The 20012-nt window shown below is 39.3% G+C and overlaps 1 protein-coding gene across 1 annotated transcript in view; it reads left to right on the forward strand.

Moving 5' to 3' along the window:
• Positions 1 to 4239: 4239 nt before the first annotated feature.
• Positions 4240 to 20012, forward strand: part of LOC109615185 (mucin-2) — a 32314-nt gene continuing 16541 nt past the window's right edge. The window contains exons 1-5 of the mRNA XM_029118123.2: positions 4240 to 4438; positions 8400 to 8457; positions 8657 to 8692; positions 11288 to 12433; positions 14409 to 16846. Of these exons, the coding sequence (XP_028973956.2) occupies positions 8415 to 8457; positions 8657 to 8692; positions 11288 to 12433; positions 14409 to 16846 (3663 nt within the window). The 5' untranslated portion in view covers positions 4240 to 4438; positions 8400 to 8414. The remainder of the gene's footprint in view (positions 4439 to 8399; positions 8458 to 8656; positions 8693 to 11287; positions 12434 to 14408; positions 16847 to 20012) is intronic.

Raw genomic sequence — 20012 nt, forward strand, 5'->3', positions numbered from 1 at the left:
AATAAGGAAAGGAAGCTAAAGGCCGTGCACTAATTCAAGGCGGATACTAATTTTAAGCAAATCTTAGTTTGGTGCCTGAACACTTCTCTCTGTAACTTTTTACTTTTTCAGGTCTGATGTTCTAATGTTCACAATGATGGGGGGATCAGGGGATTTGAACTACAAATCACGAGGGAGATTTATTTAATTTTCGCTTCTTTAACTACTAGTTGTTTTAACATTAGAGTATTTCCTATTTGGATTGTAATATTTATTTTAGTTGGTTTGGATCGAGTAAATTAAGACAATTCCACTCTGTTCCCCGTGTTACTTTTTGTTCATAAGAGGAAACAACTTCCTCACACAGGTCTAGACGCAGTCTGCTGCTCCAGTCCAATCACGATACACAATTAGTTTACACACACTTCCCCACACCCTTTGCCACAGAGTAAAACTCTAAGATCTGTTTGTTTTCTTACACTTAATTCACTTAATATAGAGCCAGGCTTCTACCATTTTCAGGCGGACACTTATACTTTGTGAATGTGTTACTTCAAACAGACCTTTCTGATAAGTTTTTTCAGTTTAAAAAAAAATCCTCCCCACATTCCCCAGTCACTACAGAATTGGCGCTAATGGACGCTGTTGTGGAAATTTCTTAATACAGTGTATTTTTTACTGATTAAAGGACTAAGTCCCTCTGTTTAGATAGATAGATGAATGTGAGGGTTCTGGCATTTGCTTAGGGGGCATCATTGACTGGTGTCAGCTGATGAAAGGGTTACTCTTTATCTCCTTATCTGTTTGAACTCACCAGGGCATCTATTGTCTGTCCAGATACTGTAAGAACTCTTTAAGTTGAAGAAGGTATTTATGGCGGGAAGGAGAGCTGTCCTTGGTGTGAACCTTTGGGTAAACGCTACAGTAAACATTCTGGCAGGAGGGATAAGGTGGGGGAAGATAGCATTTGACGTGTGTTATAGAACAAAGGGAATGTGTCCTGATTGATCTGGAATGTCCAGGATTTGTCACACCCCTCTCCTGTCTTTAAATACTGTCGATTGCCTGTTTTCATTTAGAAACTATCCACCATTACTTTGTAACCTGTATACTTTCTCCTTGCAAGTTTCATTAAAACCGTTTATTGCGCAATTGATTTCTCCTGTCTTACCTACCATTTTCGTACAACTATTTGGATTTTAGAAATTGCCATCACAACGCTTTCTCCTGTTTAAAACCACACTGCTTGAGCTCGCTCGCTCCCAATTCAACAACCCAATCTTATTTATGCAATTAGTTATTTACAGTTTATCACAAAACACACACTGCGCGAGTCGCTGCCACAGACTCAAATTATCAACACCATTCTATTTAAAAATATTTACAGTAGGCCTCTGTACATTTCCTAAGTGTATATTCACACAATTCGACTATACCTATGTTCAAATTGATTCCTATTTCTGGCTATTAAGACGAGGAAAAAAACTGAAAGCCCTTCCAATGGCGCATCTACGTCCGTCGTCACGCCAACGTCAGCGTTACCAAGTCCTTACCTCCACAGCTGTAACAAGTAGATTACCTACAACTATTTTCAGCTGGCTTTAAAAAACAGCATTGCCACCCACTCTACGCAAATTAAAAAATTTATAAATTCAAGAATGTGCCCAGCGCTAAGCAGACAACACCGTTAAAGTCTTAATGTTTTATCTTCGTGCCTTAACAGAGTCTATTACTCTGTTGCCGCCCCGCAGTCTTTTTATTTAAAATTTTACTGAGTCTAAACTCGGCCGACCCAATCTGGACCTGAAATTTTCCAGGCGTCCCAAGGCCTCCTCTTCGAGAACTCATAAGTTTTCAAAATGTATACATGTTCAACAGAGTAGCCCACCCAAAATCAAGAATCCACACAGGTTTACCCTGGTCGTATCACATGAAATTATGTATGTTGAACAAGGCCTATTCTTTCAAGATCTCATACATCCAAACTTAAGCATGTACCCTGGCCGTTCTCTCTCGGACTTCTAATGCGCACTTACCAGGCACCCTTCCTCTGGCTTTTAAGGCAATCACAAACAATCACACACAATTCACAGACATTGCTTTTGACTTATCATTTTCAACAAAGTTTTCAATTGGATATTACTTTTATCAATAACTTTTACAGATTTGAATAGACTTACGAGTTGATGGCTGTTGACTCTTACATCTAATATTTCTACATAATCCTACGCCAAATTCGATTAAACAGGAATGGCTTACCTTTGTGATGGGCCCATGTAAGAGTCAAGCAGCAGCATCAACCTTTCAGTCCTTTCGAATCTACTCGTTCCTCCGTCCTCCTATCAGAAATCACGTGTACGGGGTCACCAATATTTAAGAATTTTACTTGTACCAGAATTTCTGAAGAAGGACGAGGCTCCGGTCCAAATGTAAATTTAGCACAAAGATTCATTAATATGAATTGATAAGTCAAAATACATGAAATACACTGCAGCGGTCAAATATTTGCTCAATCCTCGAGCTTCCACAAAATATTCGCTCCGAATCAAGATCGAACATTGGTTTTTACTCTCGTGAGTAAAACCCATCCTTATTGGCTCTTCGTTGGCACTCTCATGTTGGACGAATCTCTTTGTTTTCGCTATCCAATGAAGGACATGCTCTAACTCTCGGTCATAGATCAACAGGTTCTTTGCATACAGGTGTGAAATCTTAACCAGGTTAGAGTAATTTACATTCTATTGTCCTAACCTAGACTATAACATCAGGGGGCTGGAGACAGAAGGTCTCTTTGTAGGGGGCAGTTTCATTTGTATGTTAATTGTGGGGTTTTAATCCCGTCTCTCTATCATATTTCCCTAACCTGGCTGCAGCATACAATTTAATAAAACAAAAACATTAGAATACATGGTTATTAAATCAGCATTATTTAAACTTCATTTATCTCAACACTTTCCATCTCTCAATGGATGCTTTCTTAAGGATGTGATGTCAGGGATACAAAACAAATCTCATGACAGATGCATTACTAGGTATTAACCCAGCTGATACATTCCTAGTAGAAAACATCGTTTTTTTGACCAACCCACTCTTGAGTAGTGAACAATTTTAGACTGGTACAAAAGGGGTAAACTAAATAATATTTAAAGTTACATTATCACATTAAATATTTTTAGAGAGTGAAACTGTTATACAAGACCTATTGCTTATTTCATTTTGGTGAGAAATAAACTTGAACCCATTTCTCTCTTTTGCGCACACACACACACATCAAAAGTGCTCAAAACACTTCACTAATGTTTTACTAGCAAGCACACAATCTAATTATGGTCTTCATTCCTTCCTTACTGTGGCATGTAACAAATGATTCATGCAATCTGTTCTGTTCCTTCCAGACAGTGCACCTAATCTGAATTCACCATTAATCAACAACAGTGGTGTCGTTAGGCCTGGGCTTTCAGGGCGATAGCCCCCGTATCTTTTATGAATAGCCGCAGATCTAAAATTGACCAAAAAAAATTGCCCCTGATCTATTCATCTATAATTCCGATCGCGCATTATGACAATGTAGACGTGTAGGCCGCTGGCATGTACATCTAAATTTACCTCAGATGTAAAGAAAATGACATGTACATTTGAAAACCCCACCACGCGGGACAGGAAGTAAAGGGTTTTGAACGTATCAGATTTCCTAGGGCAGTACTTTCTGTCACATAGCCGGGAGTGCTAGGGCCAAAACAAAAACATGCACCCCTTTGGGTCCCTTGGACCAGGATTAGGAAACACAGCTCTAACTACAAGTAACAATACTCCTCGGCTCCTACTGTATTCAGGAATCTCGATCAGCAAAATGCCCAGGTACAATATGGACTGGGACAGCTAGGATTTTTTTTTTCTTCCCTTTGAAACAACAAGGGAGAAAGAGGTCATTGTCAGGTATCAGACATTATTGATAGCAACCCTGAAAGAGGAAATACACTGAAAAAAAACAGAGATGTAACAACAGATCTATCAGGTTATGATTATTGTGGTGATGACTGAGGTGATGTTTTATTGACCCATGTCAATAGTAGAAACTCTTTTGGACACCATTACAGTTGTTCAGAAATGTTATGTATGGCTTTTCTGATCCAGTAACCAGATTGGGGAAAAAGTTATATTTAGATTTAGTGTTTTTCTGCTAAGTTAATGCTGACCTTTAAAGAACAATAATATGTTTGTCATTCCTATTTCCTTTAGCATCACAGATGATGCTCAAGGATGGCAGCAGCCAAACGGGTCCTGCAGGTCCTTTGATTGGTCCATGTTTGTCATCTCACAAACTACCTCCTCTTGCCAGAAAATCTGGTTCAGATGATGTTATCTGAAAGCAAGAATTTCTTTGCACATCTCTTTTGAGTCGGCTACAGATGCATGCTACAGCTGAGAAAACAACTTGGATATAAGACTTCCTTTTCAGGTAAGACACAGCTGCTTTGATGGTGATGATTTAACATTTTAAAGCACTTTCTATTTTTCCAAGACAAAGTAGGCCTACCTATGCAATAAAAATGTGACACATCTGCACAATTTGGTATTGACAGGATGTCTTCAGTCAATTCGCTGTGAGGTTATTTAGAAAAGTGTTTGAGTCAATTTAAAGGAGACTTTCTCCAAATTATAAAATTGCACGTTGGTGTCAATGTACAAAAGCAATTTATGCTTTGGTTTTATTACCACTTGCACTGTTAACACATCCCCTCCAAATCCATCCCAAGTTTGAACATGATGAATTAAGTATTAGAATATGTGTACCATTATTGAGGGATTTTTGGAACATATCCCATTCAAAATATGGCACCAATATTTTCATAATGTTCAAATTGTGACTACATGTTGAGTTGTGGAGCTCTGTCACTCTGATTCATTTTGTAGAAGAACCTAAACCACTAACTGTAGATGTCTACTGGTCACTTTCGCTTCACTTTATGCTAGTGGTACAGCAAAAGTCTTACATATTGCCGCTTTAAAATACAAAAAATGTGTATCCAAACCCCAATTTGCAATAAAGAGATTCCAAATAAAGGACACAAACAAAAACATATGATATATTTTCAATGTGTTTTTAACAAAGCTGGTTTATTTATCAAAAACACAGTTCATGTGGCCAAAAATATGTGAACCCTTCATTCAATAGCTTGTGGCAAATCGATTAGCATCAATACTTTGGAGTAAATGTCTATTACGGACATAAATCAGTCTCTGAGATATTTTCTATTTTATTATTATTTTTTAACCAATCCTCCTTACAGTACTCAGACAATTGTGTAAAGTTTGAAGGGTGTCTGGCATGTACTGCCCACATCAGGTCCTGCCACAGCATCTCGACTGGATTAAGGACAGGACATTGGATTTGACCAATCCAAAACACAAATCTTCTTTCTCCTAACCCATGATTTGGTAGATTAACCTGAATGCTTTGAGTCATTGTCCTATTGGAAGACCCATTTTTGGCAAAGTTTAGATTGTAGTAGAGGCTCCTTCCTAACAACCCTTCCTTGAATGCCATTTAGATTCAGTTCTTCTAATTGTTGAAGCATGTACAGTAACCTGAGATGCAGCAAGATAGGTCAGAGGCAAGCCAGCTGTGGGTTGTACTGTCAAGTAAAGTTGTATTTCCAGTTCCAAAAACAAATTTATGTCATTTTAATGCTACCAAGTTATGATTATTGTAACTCAGGTAATGTTTAGGTGACCCATTTCAACAGTAGAAACACTTTTGGTGACCAATGCCATTGTTCAGAAATTTTATTTATTGCTTAGGTGGGATTTGAACCTAGAATCTTCAGATTCTAGAATCTTCAATCTTCAAATGTTTATGGACAGATTGGAAAACAGCAGTTTTTTGTTAATATTGACTTTTAAACAGCAATCAAACAAACTATTGTCCCTAATACTGTTTGATAGGTGGATTCAACTTTCACAGTAATGGGTGATTTGCTTAAGAATGGCAGCAGCCAAACAGGTCCAGCAAGTCCATTGACTTGTCCGCTTACAAGTTACATTTTTGCCCTCTCACAAACCAAAATAATATGGTTCATGTTCAGTTATCGTAGAGCAAGAATTTCAAAACATCTTGGATATATGACTATTCCTTTTCAGGTAAGACACATCTGCTGTAGATTTGATGGTGAAGATATCACATTTTAAAGATGTTTTTCCTTCATATTTCAAGACAAAGTAGGCCAACCTACCCAATTCAAATCTGCACCATTTCATTTTAACAGGATGTTTACAGTCAACTCATTCTGACGTTATTTTAGAAAATAGTTTGAGTGGATTTCAAATATATTTTCTCCAAATTACAAAATTGCAATTGGGTGTCAATGTATAAAAGCAATCCATGCTTCTGTTTTATTTCCATTTGCACTGCGCACACATCCCATTCAAATCCCATCCAAGATTGAACATAAGGTATAAGAATATAGGTACCATTACTGAGGGATTTTTGGAACATATCTCATTGAAATTATGCTACGAATATTACTATAATGTTCAAAACAGTGTTACTGCATGTTGAGATTTTGAGCTTCACAATGAATTTCAGATACCAAGTGAATGATTTGTACACAATTTGCAACAAAAGCTAGTTGACTATTATTATTGTTATTGCTTGTACATTGGCAGTAAACCATGACATGTTTGGGAGTCGCTTGCTAAATATGATACAGATGTGAACAAAAGGGACAGGAATAAAAAAACACAACAGTTGTGACAAAGCAGCTGCTGGAGGCACTCGAGTAACTTTCTGGCGCGTGAACATGGTAACTCAGCAGTCCTGTAAGTTACGTGTCACAGCGCCACAAGACTCCACTGACAGAGATGGTTCAGGACCATGGAGAGTATGACCAGAGACGCTCTTGAACACGGCTCACCTCCCCAGAAGAGCTGCATGCCGCCTGTCACCCCCAACAGGGGGCAGCGGAAGACAGTTCTGCCCCATCAGCTGTGCTGCAAAAGGAAGAGGGAATAGAAGGCTAGAGAGAAGAAAACAGTGCAATTGGAAATTCTGGATGAATAAGATGGTGTTGAGTAGTTACATTTAGATAGCATAGGTTAATGCACGTGGTGTGTGATGGGAAGGTGCTGAATCAATTGGTTAGGCGTTGAGAATCAGCTACCCACACATGAAGCTTGGATACATCCATTGTGATGTCAGAGATCATGACATGTGGTAGGGTCATCGGACTGCCCCGTCGTGGGAATTCGAAGTAGCAAGCTTCTGGGCGGTACGGTTGATTCCCCTAAGAAGAGAGGCACGGAAAATAATTCATAGCAGGAAGAGAGAGGAGGAGAGAGTGCAGGGTGACAACGAGCAACTTCTAGAAATTCTGAATGTGGTACATCAGTTTAAGGAAACAGGAAACAATAGTGTTTATAGTACAAGTGAAAAATTGCACAGAGCAAAGAATGAAGTTGAAGAAATGTACTAAAATTGTATCTGCGGCTGAGTGTTTTGTGGGGATCTAGGACTTAACAGCTAAAGCCTTAAAAGGGATACTGTCCGAATTTTTTTCCACAAGCCTGGGTTTTGCATTGACTAACTCCTGGATTTGGAATTAACCTTTATTTTTATTTATTGCACTCAATCATTTTCTCACAATTTCACCAGAATACAGCAGGGGGGCGCCATAAATACATGTATGTGGGACGTGATCCACCAATAAAAATTCAAGATGGGTCAGGAGAACAGTCTCCCGTGTTCCAGAAAAAGACGATACCTCAGAACCATGACAGCAGCTGTTAGCTGTTATACACTTGTTAATATTGTTATTTTTTGGTCATCTATCTATAATGACAAAAAGTAATTTGTGCCAATGTATCGAAAATACACATTTCAATTCAACCCTGTGTGCTTTGTGACTTTCATGGGCACACATTAAAATGATACCTTTTTTGGTGACACCTAGGGGAACAACAGCATTAGGCAGGTGGTCATAATGTATTGACTCATCAGTGTATGTGACAGTGTAAAACACAATGCCAGGCCGGAGAGTTTTGGGGATGGGGTTCCCAATAATCTTTGGCCGATGACCCCATTTCGATATCTAAAAACTCTCCCGACCCCAACTATGTCAAGAAAAATGATGTAATTGTTATGTTGTTATTGGAGGTTATAAGAGTCATTTGTAAAACATTCTCCCCCGACCCCATTTTCATATCAGGTGTCCCCACACGGGATCGCGACCCCTACTTTGGGAACCTCTGGATTAGGGCAATTGCTGCTCTGTAGATACCTCCAACTCCTCCCAAAGGAAGGGCAATAAATCTTGAACATGCAAAGTCGACCAAACCAATCTGCGTGTGGCCTTGACCAAACCATTGTTATTAATGTAATTATAATAATTAGCTGCCTAATTGTGCATGTTTTGATGTTACAGGGGACCTAATTGGAAATGACGAAGATGGGGCCTCTAATTTTTCTCCTCCTGCAATTAGGTAAAAAATGTTTGTCTTAACAAGTGACCTCAACCTGTCTCATCCTGTGTCACAATATCACCATCAATCCTGTATTGGAATCCTGTTTGAACAATCTTAAACAGCTACATGTCTTATTTCTAAAACAATAACTCATTTGCATGCAGGGATGTTGTGGACTGGAACATATACTTGTCTTACATTTTGTTTTTTCGAACAGGACTAATTGGGACAATCACATCGCAAACAACAATGGGTAATGGAACTTCACATGCATTAATACACCATCTACAGATTAATTGTTACCTCACTGCTACCCAGACCACAGTCAACACCCACTTTTTTTGTTAGAATATAAGAGAATATAAAAGAATACAATATAAATCATATTTTTCCCACAAGCTTGAGCTTTAACGTCACCAGACAATATGAGAAAGGGTAAAAATATACATTTTTTAAAAACAGCAGTAAATGTATGGTAACTGCACTCGACAGGTATTTTGGATGCAGGGTAACACTTTATTTTGAGAGTCCCAAAATTGTGCCTGTAGATGCTCTACAGATTGTCTACTGACATCTGTAACATTTTAACATTTTAATCTACCAACTCAAACCCTTGCTTATATCCAAACCCTAACCTCTATTCTATACTTAACTTGACCCTCACCCTAAACCTTATTTTAAACCTAAAATGAACCTTAGTTTGTTGAACCAACACTTTCTTGAAATGTTGTTGATAACATTGCTATGTATAGAACATTTACAGATGGAAATTGGGACTCTCAAAATAAAGTGCAACCGGACGCAGTCATTATTGCAGTTATTGCAAGTTATTGCAGTAAAAATTATAATTAGACACTGTATTTGCAGCAAGTGGCAGTTATACTGCACTCTAAACACGTTTTATTTAATGCCAAACTATTCATTTGTATCTTTCATTTCAAAACCATGCAATTGTTCTCGTTTCAAATGTATTTCATGTAGTCTATACTTCTGCGGTTTAGTTACGTCACGGGCCAGTGACTGTCTTTGTCTACTGGCTCGACGTTAGATCTTACTGGCCCCGGGCCAGCGGGTCATAGTTAGTGTCGAACTCTGCCTGTCCACCGCCAAATGCAAGCGTTGGAACTAGACCTTGGAGCAGTGGAAGGTCATCTGGTCCGATTTGTCCCATTTTCTTTTAGACCATGCTGACAGCTGTGTATGTGTATGCCGTTTACCTGGGGAAGTGATGGAACAAGGATGCACTGTGGGAAGACAACAAGTCAGTGGAGGGAGGTTGATGCTCTGGGCAATGTTCTGATGGGAAACGCTGAGTCCAGGCATTCATGTGGATGTCAAATTGACACGTGCCATCTATCTAAACATCCTTGCAGACCATGTGCACGCTTTCATGACAATTGTATTCTCTGATGGCTGTAGCCTCGTTCAGCAGGATAATGCACTCTGCCACACTACACACATTATTCAGTGATGGTTTGAGGACCATGGGGAAGAGTTCAAGGTGTTGCCCCTGGCCTCCAAAATTCCCTAGATCTCAATCCGATTGAGCATCTGTGGGATGTGCTGGACAAACAAGTCAGATCCACGGCGACCCCAACTCGCAACTTACAGGACTTGAAGGATTTGCTGTTAATGTATTGGTGCCAGATACCACAGGACATCTTCAGGGGTCTTGTAGAATCCATGCCATCGCAGGTCTGTGCTGCTTTGTCTGCACTTGGAGGACCAACATCGTATATAACATATTATTGCAGGTGGTCATCATGTTGTGGCTCATCAGTGTATTTGGGCGCTTTACAATTGACATTTTCATCAGTTAGCAGATGCTCTTATCCGCAGTCACTTACAGGAGGTCATTATTCGTTTTTTGTTTATTTAATTCACCAACACGAAGCCAAAGTGGCCATTGTCGGCATCATGATTTGGCCAAGGATTTTGTTTCTGTGCCGTCTCCTTCAGAAGATGACACAAACTATGGCGATCAACTGACAAATCAAAAAATGTGGCCCGGTATGAATAAATTCTTCATGAATTCACTCCATTTTGTGGGCTAGATGGCATCATAAGTAGGATACAGGTTATAGTATATTGATAATTTTTTTGTCATTGCATCAACTTTTAGTGAAAACCAACGACGCAAGCACTCAACATTTCCGCTATCTTATTTGACAATATAGAATGCATGAGACAATGTGCTTTAGCAGGAAAATGTCAAAATTATAATATTTTAACATACGTTTGCTACGAGTCAGTTTGTGTGAAACTGCACCTATATTTATACTTTCGACAAGTGGATGGAAACATTATAGTGTAATCTTGAGAGGCCACACTTCCAAATCTCATCACACCATCATTTTTGGTAAGGAAAACATTTTGAATAGTGTGGTGGTTTCCATGGCAAAGATTTCTATTGGATATTAAATAAAAAAAAAAAACAAGCTGCCAAGCCAAAAGGAGTCTCAGATTTTTTTTTATAAGTCATATATCTGCCAATAGGTGCCCTGTATCATCAACACCACTGTCAAACTCGGAATTGCATGGCTAACTGGGATCTGATAGTTAATTATACATTTTGCACATATAAACAACATATTTGACATCCATCACAAAGTTTTTTTTATTGCAAAAGTCCCAGACAGCTTCTTTAAGACAGCAATCTGGTAGGCACGTTTTGGAGCTCAGCCCAAGCAAGGCATTTGATTAGGTTGCGGGGTTGTGAAATATCACTAATTTACACTGGTGTTCCTTCCTGTGTAAAATTAAGATTTCTGCTTTGAATGTTTTCAACATGTTTTATAGTATATTACTACAACCCAAAGAGTAAGCTATGATTTAAAATGTTTTGTAGGTAACTTAATGTCAAACGTAACACTACAAGAAAATAACAGCACAACATCAAACATAACACTACAAGGAGAGACCATCACAACATCAAATGTAACACCACAAGGAGATACCAACACAACATCAAACGTAACACCACAAGGAGATACCAACTCAACATCCAATGTGACACCACAAGGAGATACCAACACAACATCAAACATAACACCACAAGGAGATACCATCACAACATCAAATGTAACACCACAAGGAGATACCAACACAACATCAAACGTAACACCACAAGGAGATACCAACTCAATATCCAATGTGACACCAGAAGGAGATACCAACTCAACAACCAATGTGACACCACAAGGACATACCAACTCAACATCCAGTGTGACACCACAAGGAGATACCAACTCAACATCCAATGTGACACCACAAGGAGATACCAACCCAACATCCAATGTGACACCACAAGGAGATACCAACTCAACATCCAATGTGACACCACAAGGACATACCAACTCAACATCCAGTGTGACACCACAAGGAGATACCAACTCAACATCCAATGTGACACCACAAGGAGATACCAACCCAACATCCAATGTGACACCAGAAGGAGATACCAACACCACATCCAATGTGACACCACAAGGACATACCAACTCAACATCCAGTGTGACACCACAAGGAGATACCAACTCAACATCCAATGTGACACCACAAGGACATACCAACTCAACATCCAGTGTGACACCACAAGGAGATACCAACTCAACATCCAATGTGACACCACAAGGAGATACCAACCCAACATCCAATGTGACTCCACAAGGAGATACCAACTCAATATCCAATGTGACACCACAAGGAGATACCAACCCAACATCCAATGTGACACCACAAGGACATACCAACTCAACATCCAATGTGACACCAGAAGAAGTTGCCATCACAACAGCACTGAATAACAACACAACACCAAACATCATAAATGCCACTTCTGATTCAGCAATATCAACAATTACCACAACTTCATCTCCAATCACTACACCAACACAACCCGTTACTGGAACGTCAGCTCCAACCAGTGAATTAGCAATTCCAACCAGCTCTAATTTCTCTCTTCCACTGAACACAAGCTCTTTTACAGCAACAGGTAAGCCTCATCGTTGATCCATACAGACAAACTGTTTCTAATTACAGTCCGATCCCAAATTATTGACATCCTTCATAATAATGAGGGGAAAAACAATACACCAAAACATTTATTTTCATGGATGGTACATTTCACCACATTACTGTTTTTAACATTTGTTTTAGGGCTAATTTCCAGGTGAGAAAACATTTATTAAATTATGCTAGTGGCAATGATGTGGAATATTCAAATCAACTTTATCCTTATCAGCCTGTAAGCTCAGCAGTGTTGGAGAACATCATTTAGGGGTGTACTCACTTTTGTTGCCAGCGGTTTACACATTAATGGCTGTGTGTTGAGTTATTTTGAGGGGACAGCAAATGCAAACTGTTATACAAGCTGTACACTCACTACTTTACATTGTAGCAAAGTGTCATTTCTTCAGAGTTGTCACATGAAAAGATATAATCAATTATTTACAAAAATGTGAGGGTTGTACTCACTTTTGTGAGATACTGTATTTGTCACCCATAAGGCAGAAATTTAATGGGATATTTTATAATTACATAGTCATGTATATCATCAGTGTCAGTCACCAGCATATAACATTATTAATCATTATGCAACATCATTAATCATTATACAGCAATGATTCTACAGAAATTTTATAGTGACCACTCCTGTTATCTCAAGTAATCATATACCATAATGAGAAACATTATTTGCATTTGGTTCTTTAATCAAGAATCCCTTAAATCATTTATTTTGTATTGCAAGTGCCTCCATATTTTCAGGCCAGGCTTATTTAACTGCCTATATGTACAGACTTCAATACTAGATAGATCACTTGCAGTGAACAATGAAGACAACATTTTTTTTAAAAGATCTGTGGCCTTGTCCAATGAAAAACATACTTTCTCAAAAAAGAAAACGTTAGGCTCATTGTAATTTGACATCTGTTTGCAAAAATGCACATAATCCAATAATGTTTCGTGACGTGATTCAGAGGTGAATAATTGCTAAATCTGTTTTGAAATGATTTAGACTAATCACTTTTAGAAACAGCACATGTATTTAGATGTTCATTTGCGATCAACTTTGGTTGTCCAAAAGGGGATGATTTGGGATTGAATGTTGGTTGTCCAACAGGCAAGAGATTCCAGCAAAACATAACAGCAACCCCTGTGATAGTAAAAATGCATGGGTTATAAAGACGTGGCCAAAATCATGGGAATCATGGGTATCTTGATAATAATGACAACATTTCTTTTAAATTTGTTTATTCTGGCATCTTGATGCTTTTTATGACAATAAATTGTCAATGAATGAATGAGTTTTTTGCTGAACAGCAGCCCAGCTTTGAAGCCCTTGCTTCAGTGACTTAGACCATTGAACCAACTAAAGCTACATTATAGCAAGTACACCAATGGCTAAAATGCCTAGCACATATAGTCCCAAGTCATATTTCGCTTGGGGCCCCCAAACGGCTAGAGATGGCACTGGTCGGCACATGAAAGATTTCATCATTTTGTTTGATTTGCCTTTGGACATTTTGATGATATGTGGATGTGTCATCTTTACTGTTCATTTATGTGTGGCCATGATGGTGCTTTAAAAATTGTTTTCTTTTACAAACACTTTTGCCAACAGTATAGTGTAGCACCCTCATTCTCACTGGTTTTCACAGTCAGACTGGTGGCTGAGGAAAGGTTTTACTAAAGTGCTGAAACTGTTGTTAGTTTGTTGCATCAATGTAGCTGCTGAGCTAGAAAACCACATAGTCATCATGCCATAGGAGACACTGCCAGTATTTCAAAAATAATTTTAACATAAATAATAATGATTCCCCTTTTAGCTTCCAGCACTTTCTTTCAGTTTTTACCTGTTTCGCTAATGCAGAACTCTTTATTCTCCTCAGAAAGTTGATACATTTGACCTGAAAATGTTTATTTAAGTCTGACTAAAACGTACTTAACTATCCACTGTATATTTACAGGAATCACTGTATCAACACAGACAGAAGATATAACCCTAACAACACTGCCAGAGACTTCACCTCTAACCACTATGTCAATCCCACCAACACTGCCTATTAACACAACTTCAGGTTTGAATACTGTCTCAACAACACCACCAACACTACCTGTCAATGAAAGTTCAGCTACAACCACTTTGTCATCACCACCAACTTCACCTTTCAATATGACTTCAGCTTCAAACAATGTCTCAGAAACATCACCTACACCTGCTGTCATCTCAGCGTCAACACCAACGCCAGTGTCCACACAACCAACACCATCTGTCAGTGCAAGTCCAGCTCCAACCACTTTGTCAACACCATCAACTTCACCTTTCAATACAACTTCAGCTTCAAACAATGACTCAGCAACATCACCAACACCTGCTGTCCTCTCAGCGTCAACACCAACACCAGTGTCCACACCACCAACACCATCTGTCAGTGCAAGTCCAGCTCCAACCACTTTGTCAACACCACCAACTTCACCTTTCAATACAACTTCAACTTCAAACAATGACTCAGCAACATCACCAACACCTGCTGTCCTCTCAGCGTCAACACCAACGCCAGTGTCCACACCACCAACACCATCTGTCAGTGCAAGTCCAGCTCCAACCACTTTGTCAACACCACCAACTTCACCTTTCAATAGAACTTCAGCTTCAAACAATGACTCAGCAACATCACCAACACCTGCTGTCATCTCAGCGTCAACACCAACGCCAGTGTCCACACCACCAACACCATCTGTCAGTGCAAGTCCAGCTCCAACCACTTTGTCAACACCACCAACTTCACCTTTCAATACAACTTCAGCTTCAAACAATGACTCAGCAACATCACCAACACCTGCTGTCATCTCAGCGTCAACACCAACGCCAGTGTCCACACCACCAACACCATCTGTCAGTGCAAGTCCAGCTCCAACCACTTTGTCAACACCACCAACTTCACCTTTTAATACAACTTCAGCTTCAAACAATGACTCAGCAACATCACCAACACCTGCTGTCCTCTCAGCGTCAACACCAACGCCAGTGTCCACACCACCAACACCATCTGTCAGTGCAAGTCCAGCTCCAACCACTTTGTCAACACCACCAACTTCACCTTTCAATACAACTTCAGCTTCAAACAATGACTCAGCAACATCACCAACACCTGCTGTCCTCTCAGCGTCAACACCAACGCCAGTGTCCACACCACCAACACCATCTGTCAGTGCAAGTCCAGCTCCAACCACTTTGTCAACACCACCAACTTCACCTTTCAATAGAACTTCAGCTTCAAACAATGACTCAGCAACATCACCAACACCTGCTGTCATCTCAGCGTCAACACCAACGCCAGTGTCCACACCACCAACACCATCTGTCAGTGCAAGTCCAGCTCCAACCACTTTGTCAACACCACCAACTTCACCTTTCAATACAACTTCAGCTTCAAACAATGACTCAGCAACATCACCAACACCTGCTGTCCTCTCAGCGTCAACACCAACGCCAGTGTCCACACCACCAACACCATCTGTCAGTGCAAGTCCAGCTCCAACCACTTTGTCAACACCACCAACTTCACCTTTCAATAGAACTTCAGCTTCAAACAATGACTCAGCAACATCACCAACACCTGCTGTCATCTCAGCGTCAACACCAACGCCAGTGTCCACACCACCAACACCATCTGTCAGTGCAAGTCCAGCTCCAACCACTTTGTCAACACCACCAACTTCACCTTTCAATACAACTTCAGCTTCAAACAATGACTCAGCAACATCACCAACACCTGCTGTCCTCTCAGCGTCAACACCAACGCCAGTGTCCACACCACCAACACCATCTGTCAGTGCAAGTCCAGCTCCAACCACTTTGTCAACACCACCAACTTCACCTTTCAATAGAACTTCAGCTTCAAACAATGACTCAGCAACATCACCAACACCTGCTGTCATCTCAGCGTCAACACCAACGCCAGTGTCCACACCACCAACACCATCTGTCAGTGCAAGTCCAGCTCCAACCACTTTGTCAACACCACCAACTTCACCTTTCAATGCAACTTCAGCTTCAAACAATGACTCAGCAACATCACCAACACCTGCTGTCCTCTCAGCGTCAACACCAACGCCAGTGTCCACACCACCAACACCATCTGTCAGTGCAAGTCCAGCTCCAACTATGCTGTCAACTCAGCCAACATTGGCTATTAACACAACTTCAGCTTCAAGCATTATCGCAATGACCCCCATGTTGTTGACAGTTACGACGGGTTCTCCAACCACTACTACAACACCTGCACCTCCAAGAAAACCAGAAATTCAGTTGGTGTTCAAATTGCAACAAGAATTTACAGAGGACCTGAACAATCAATCTTCACCTCAATTCCAAGAACTAGCAACCAATGTGACTACAGTGGTAAATATAATTTCATATTTATTTTGAGTTTTTTCAATATATCTCACAGTCTATTGGGTTACTTTCATCAAAGTCTATTCAATACATTTTGTAAATATAATCTTAATTAAATGAAAATACAACGCACTTTAACCCACAAAATTAAAGAATAGTTCATGCAAAATACATTTTTAAGTAAATTTTAGTTGTGTTCAAAGGACCATCTTGATAATACACATTATTAACCAAGTAGTGTGAACCCAGAATGCAGATTGTAAGAAATACTATATATCACTGGTATGACAAATAATTCTGTTTAAGGCAGCTCAGGGGCTTGTAAAAATCAGAGCATTTAACTGTAAACAGTGGGGAGAGCGCATTGTTGTGGTCTAGCCGATTTATTCTGTAGGGCAATGTCAGGGACGGAAAAACGTGAATGATCTTATAATCAGGGCCGGTCAAATGAACATTTATTTTGGACTCTAATATTATTTTAGCCTAAATGTTTTGCCTTTACATTGGATATCATTGTTTAGGGGTTATTTTTAAGCACTTTAAACTAAGTCAATTGAGCCGGTTCACTGAAAAGACACAGAATGCCCATCCCTATTATAAAAGTAGGATAACACAATTTATGAATGCAAATTCAGCTCCAACAAATTTGTCCCCAACTTCACCAATATAATGTACAACAATAAATCTAACCACAGTGGCAACTAGTGCCCTGTCACTACAACACTGGCACCTGCTCCACTAAAGGTTCTGTTGATGTTCAAATTGGAGCCAACCTTCATATAAGGCTTGGATGATGCACCTAAACCACATAACTCACCTGAAAGTTAAGATACTCTGGGAAATATTCAAAAATGTTTTCCACTGGAACCAGAGTTTAGGTGGTTTTCTAGGTGATATTAAAACACTAAGTTCCTGGTCAAGAAAGGCCTTGGTCAGGGAGGTTACCTAGGACCTAATGGCCACTCTAACAGATCTCTGCAGAGATGGGAGAACCTGCCAGAATCACAATGGCCTCTGCAGCACACCATCAATGAGGCCTTTATAGTGGTGACATTATGGGATGGTGTTTTTAGATAGATGACAAAAAGTAGATAGGTCTGAGGCACTGTAAATACACAAATTGGTTTCGCTCACCAGTTAAAATTGTTTGCTCAATTAATTCTCCTCTGAATACAAAGTATCTCCTAATGCATCATCATGGAGCCTATAACGATTAAACATTGTTTAGCTTCCCAAAAAAATACAGGAATAAAGTAGAAATTGTTTATATTTGTATAGTCTTGGCAAGCCAGCAAAAAACTGTTACTGTCCGGAGCCTGGTGTGCAGTATTGCAAATTTCCACCAGGTAGCCATATACAGTGGATATAAAAAGTCTACACACCCCTGTTAAAATGCCAGGTTCTTGTGATGTAAAAGAGTGAGACGAAGATAAATAATCTCAGAACCTTTAATGTGACCTATAACGTGAAGAATTCAATTGAAAAACGAACCGAAATCTTTGAGGGGAGAAAATAAAAAAATATATAACTCACAATAACCTGGTTACATAAGTGTGCACACTCTTAAACTAATACTTTGTTGAATCACCTTTTGATTATATTACAGCACTCTTTCTGGGTAGGAGTCAATTAGCATGGCACATCTTGACGTGGTAATATTTGCCCACTCTTCTTTGAGCGCTCAAAATGTGTCAGATTGCGAAGACATCTCCTGTGCACAGCTCTCTTCAGATCACCCCACAGATGTTCAATTGGATTCAGGTCTGTGCTCTGGCTGGGCCATTCCAAAACGTTAATCTTCTTCTGGTGAAGCCATGCTTTTGTGGATTTGGATGTGCGCTTTGGGTCGTTGTCATGCTGAAAAGTGAACTTCCTCTTCATCTTTCTAATGGACGTCTGAATGTTTTGTGCCAAAATTGCCTGGTATTTGGAACTGTTCGTAATTCCCTCCACCCTGACTAAGGCCCTGGTTCCAGCTGAAGAAAAAATGCCAAAAAACATCATGATGCCACCACCATGCTTCACTGGGGGTATGGTGTTCTTTGGGTGATGTGCAGTGTTGTTTTTGCGCCAAACATACCTTTTGGAATTATAGCCAAAAAGTTCAACCTTGGTTTCATCAGACCATAACACATTTTCCCACATGCTTTTGGGATACTTGATGTTTTTACAAACTTCAGCCAGGTTTGGAAGTTTTTCTTTGTAAGAAATGGCTTCTGTCTTGCCATCCTACCCCATAGCCCATTCATATGAAGTATACGGGAGATTGTTGTCACATGTAGCACATAGCCAGTACTTGCCAGAAATACTTGCAGTTCCTTTAATGTTGTTGTTGGCCTCTTGTAAGCCTCCCTGACCAGTTTTCTTCTAATCTTTTCATCAATTTTGGAGGGACATCCAGTTCTTGGTAATGTCTCTGTTGTGCCATATTTTCTTCGCTTGATGATGAATGTCTTCACTGTGTTCCATGGTATATCTAGTGTATGTGGTGCCGAATGTAAAAGTTAGGTACATTTTTTTTACCTGATACATTTTCAACATTCAGCTCACTTTCCTCACATTTAGCGCATTTCCCTCACATTTGAGACAGACATTATGTAATATATATATATATATATATATATATATATATATATATATATATATATAAAATATCTAAATGTTAAATCTAAATGTTATATCTTAATCTAAATGTTAAATCTAAATGTTAAATTTTATTTGAATATTTTCTAAATATTTAGCTTTACACTTGGCGACACATTTAGATATAACATTTAGATTTAACATTTAGATATACATTTAACATTTAGATTGAACATTTAGATATAACATTTAGATATAAATTTAACATTGAACATATATAATTTCTGTCTCAAATGTGAGGAAAATGCGCTAAATGTGAGGAAAGTAAGCTAAATGTTGAAAATGTATCAGGTAAAAAATTGTAACCGAACTTTTACATTCGGCACCCCAAACTAGTGCTTTGGAAATTATTTTGTACCCTTCTTCTGACTGATATCTTTCAACAATGAGATCCCTCTGATGCTTTGGAATCTCTCTGCGGACCATGGCTTTTGCTCTGAGCTGCAACTAAGAAAATATCAGGAAAATCCTATTAGAACGGCTGAACTTTATTTGTGATTAATCAGAGTCACTTTATATGATGGCTCGT

Source organism: Esox lucius, chromosome 25 (genome assembly GCF_011004845.1).
Source record: "Esox lucius isolate fEsoLuc1 chromosome 25, fEsoLuc1.pri, whole genome shotgun sequence".
Classification (NCBI taxonomy): Eukaryota; Metazoa; Chordata; class Actinopteri; order Esociformes; family Esocidae; genus Esox; species Esox lucius.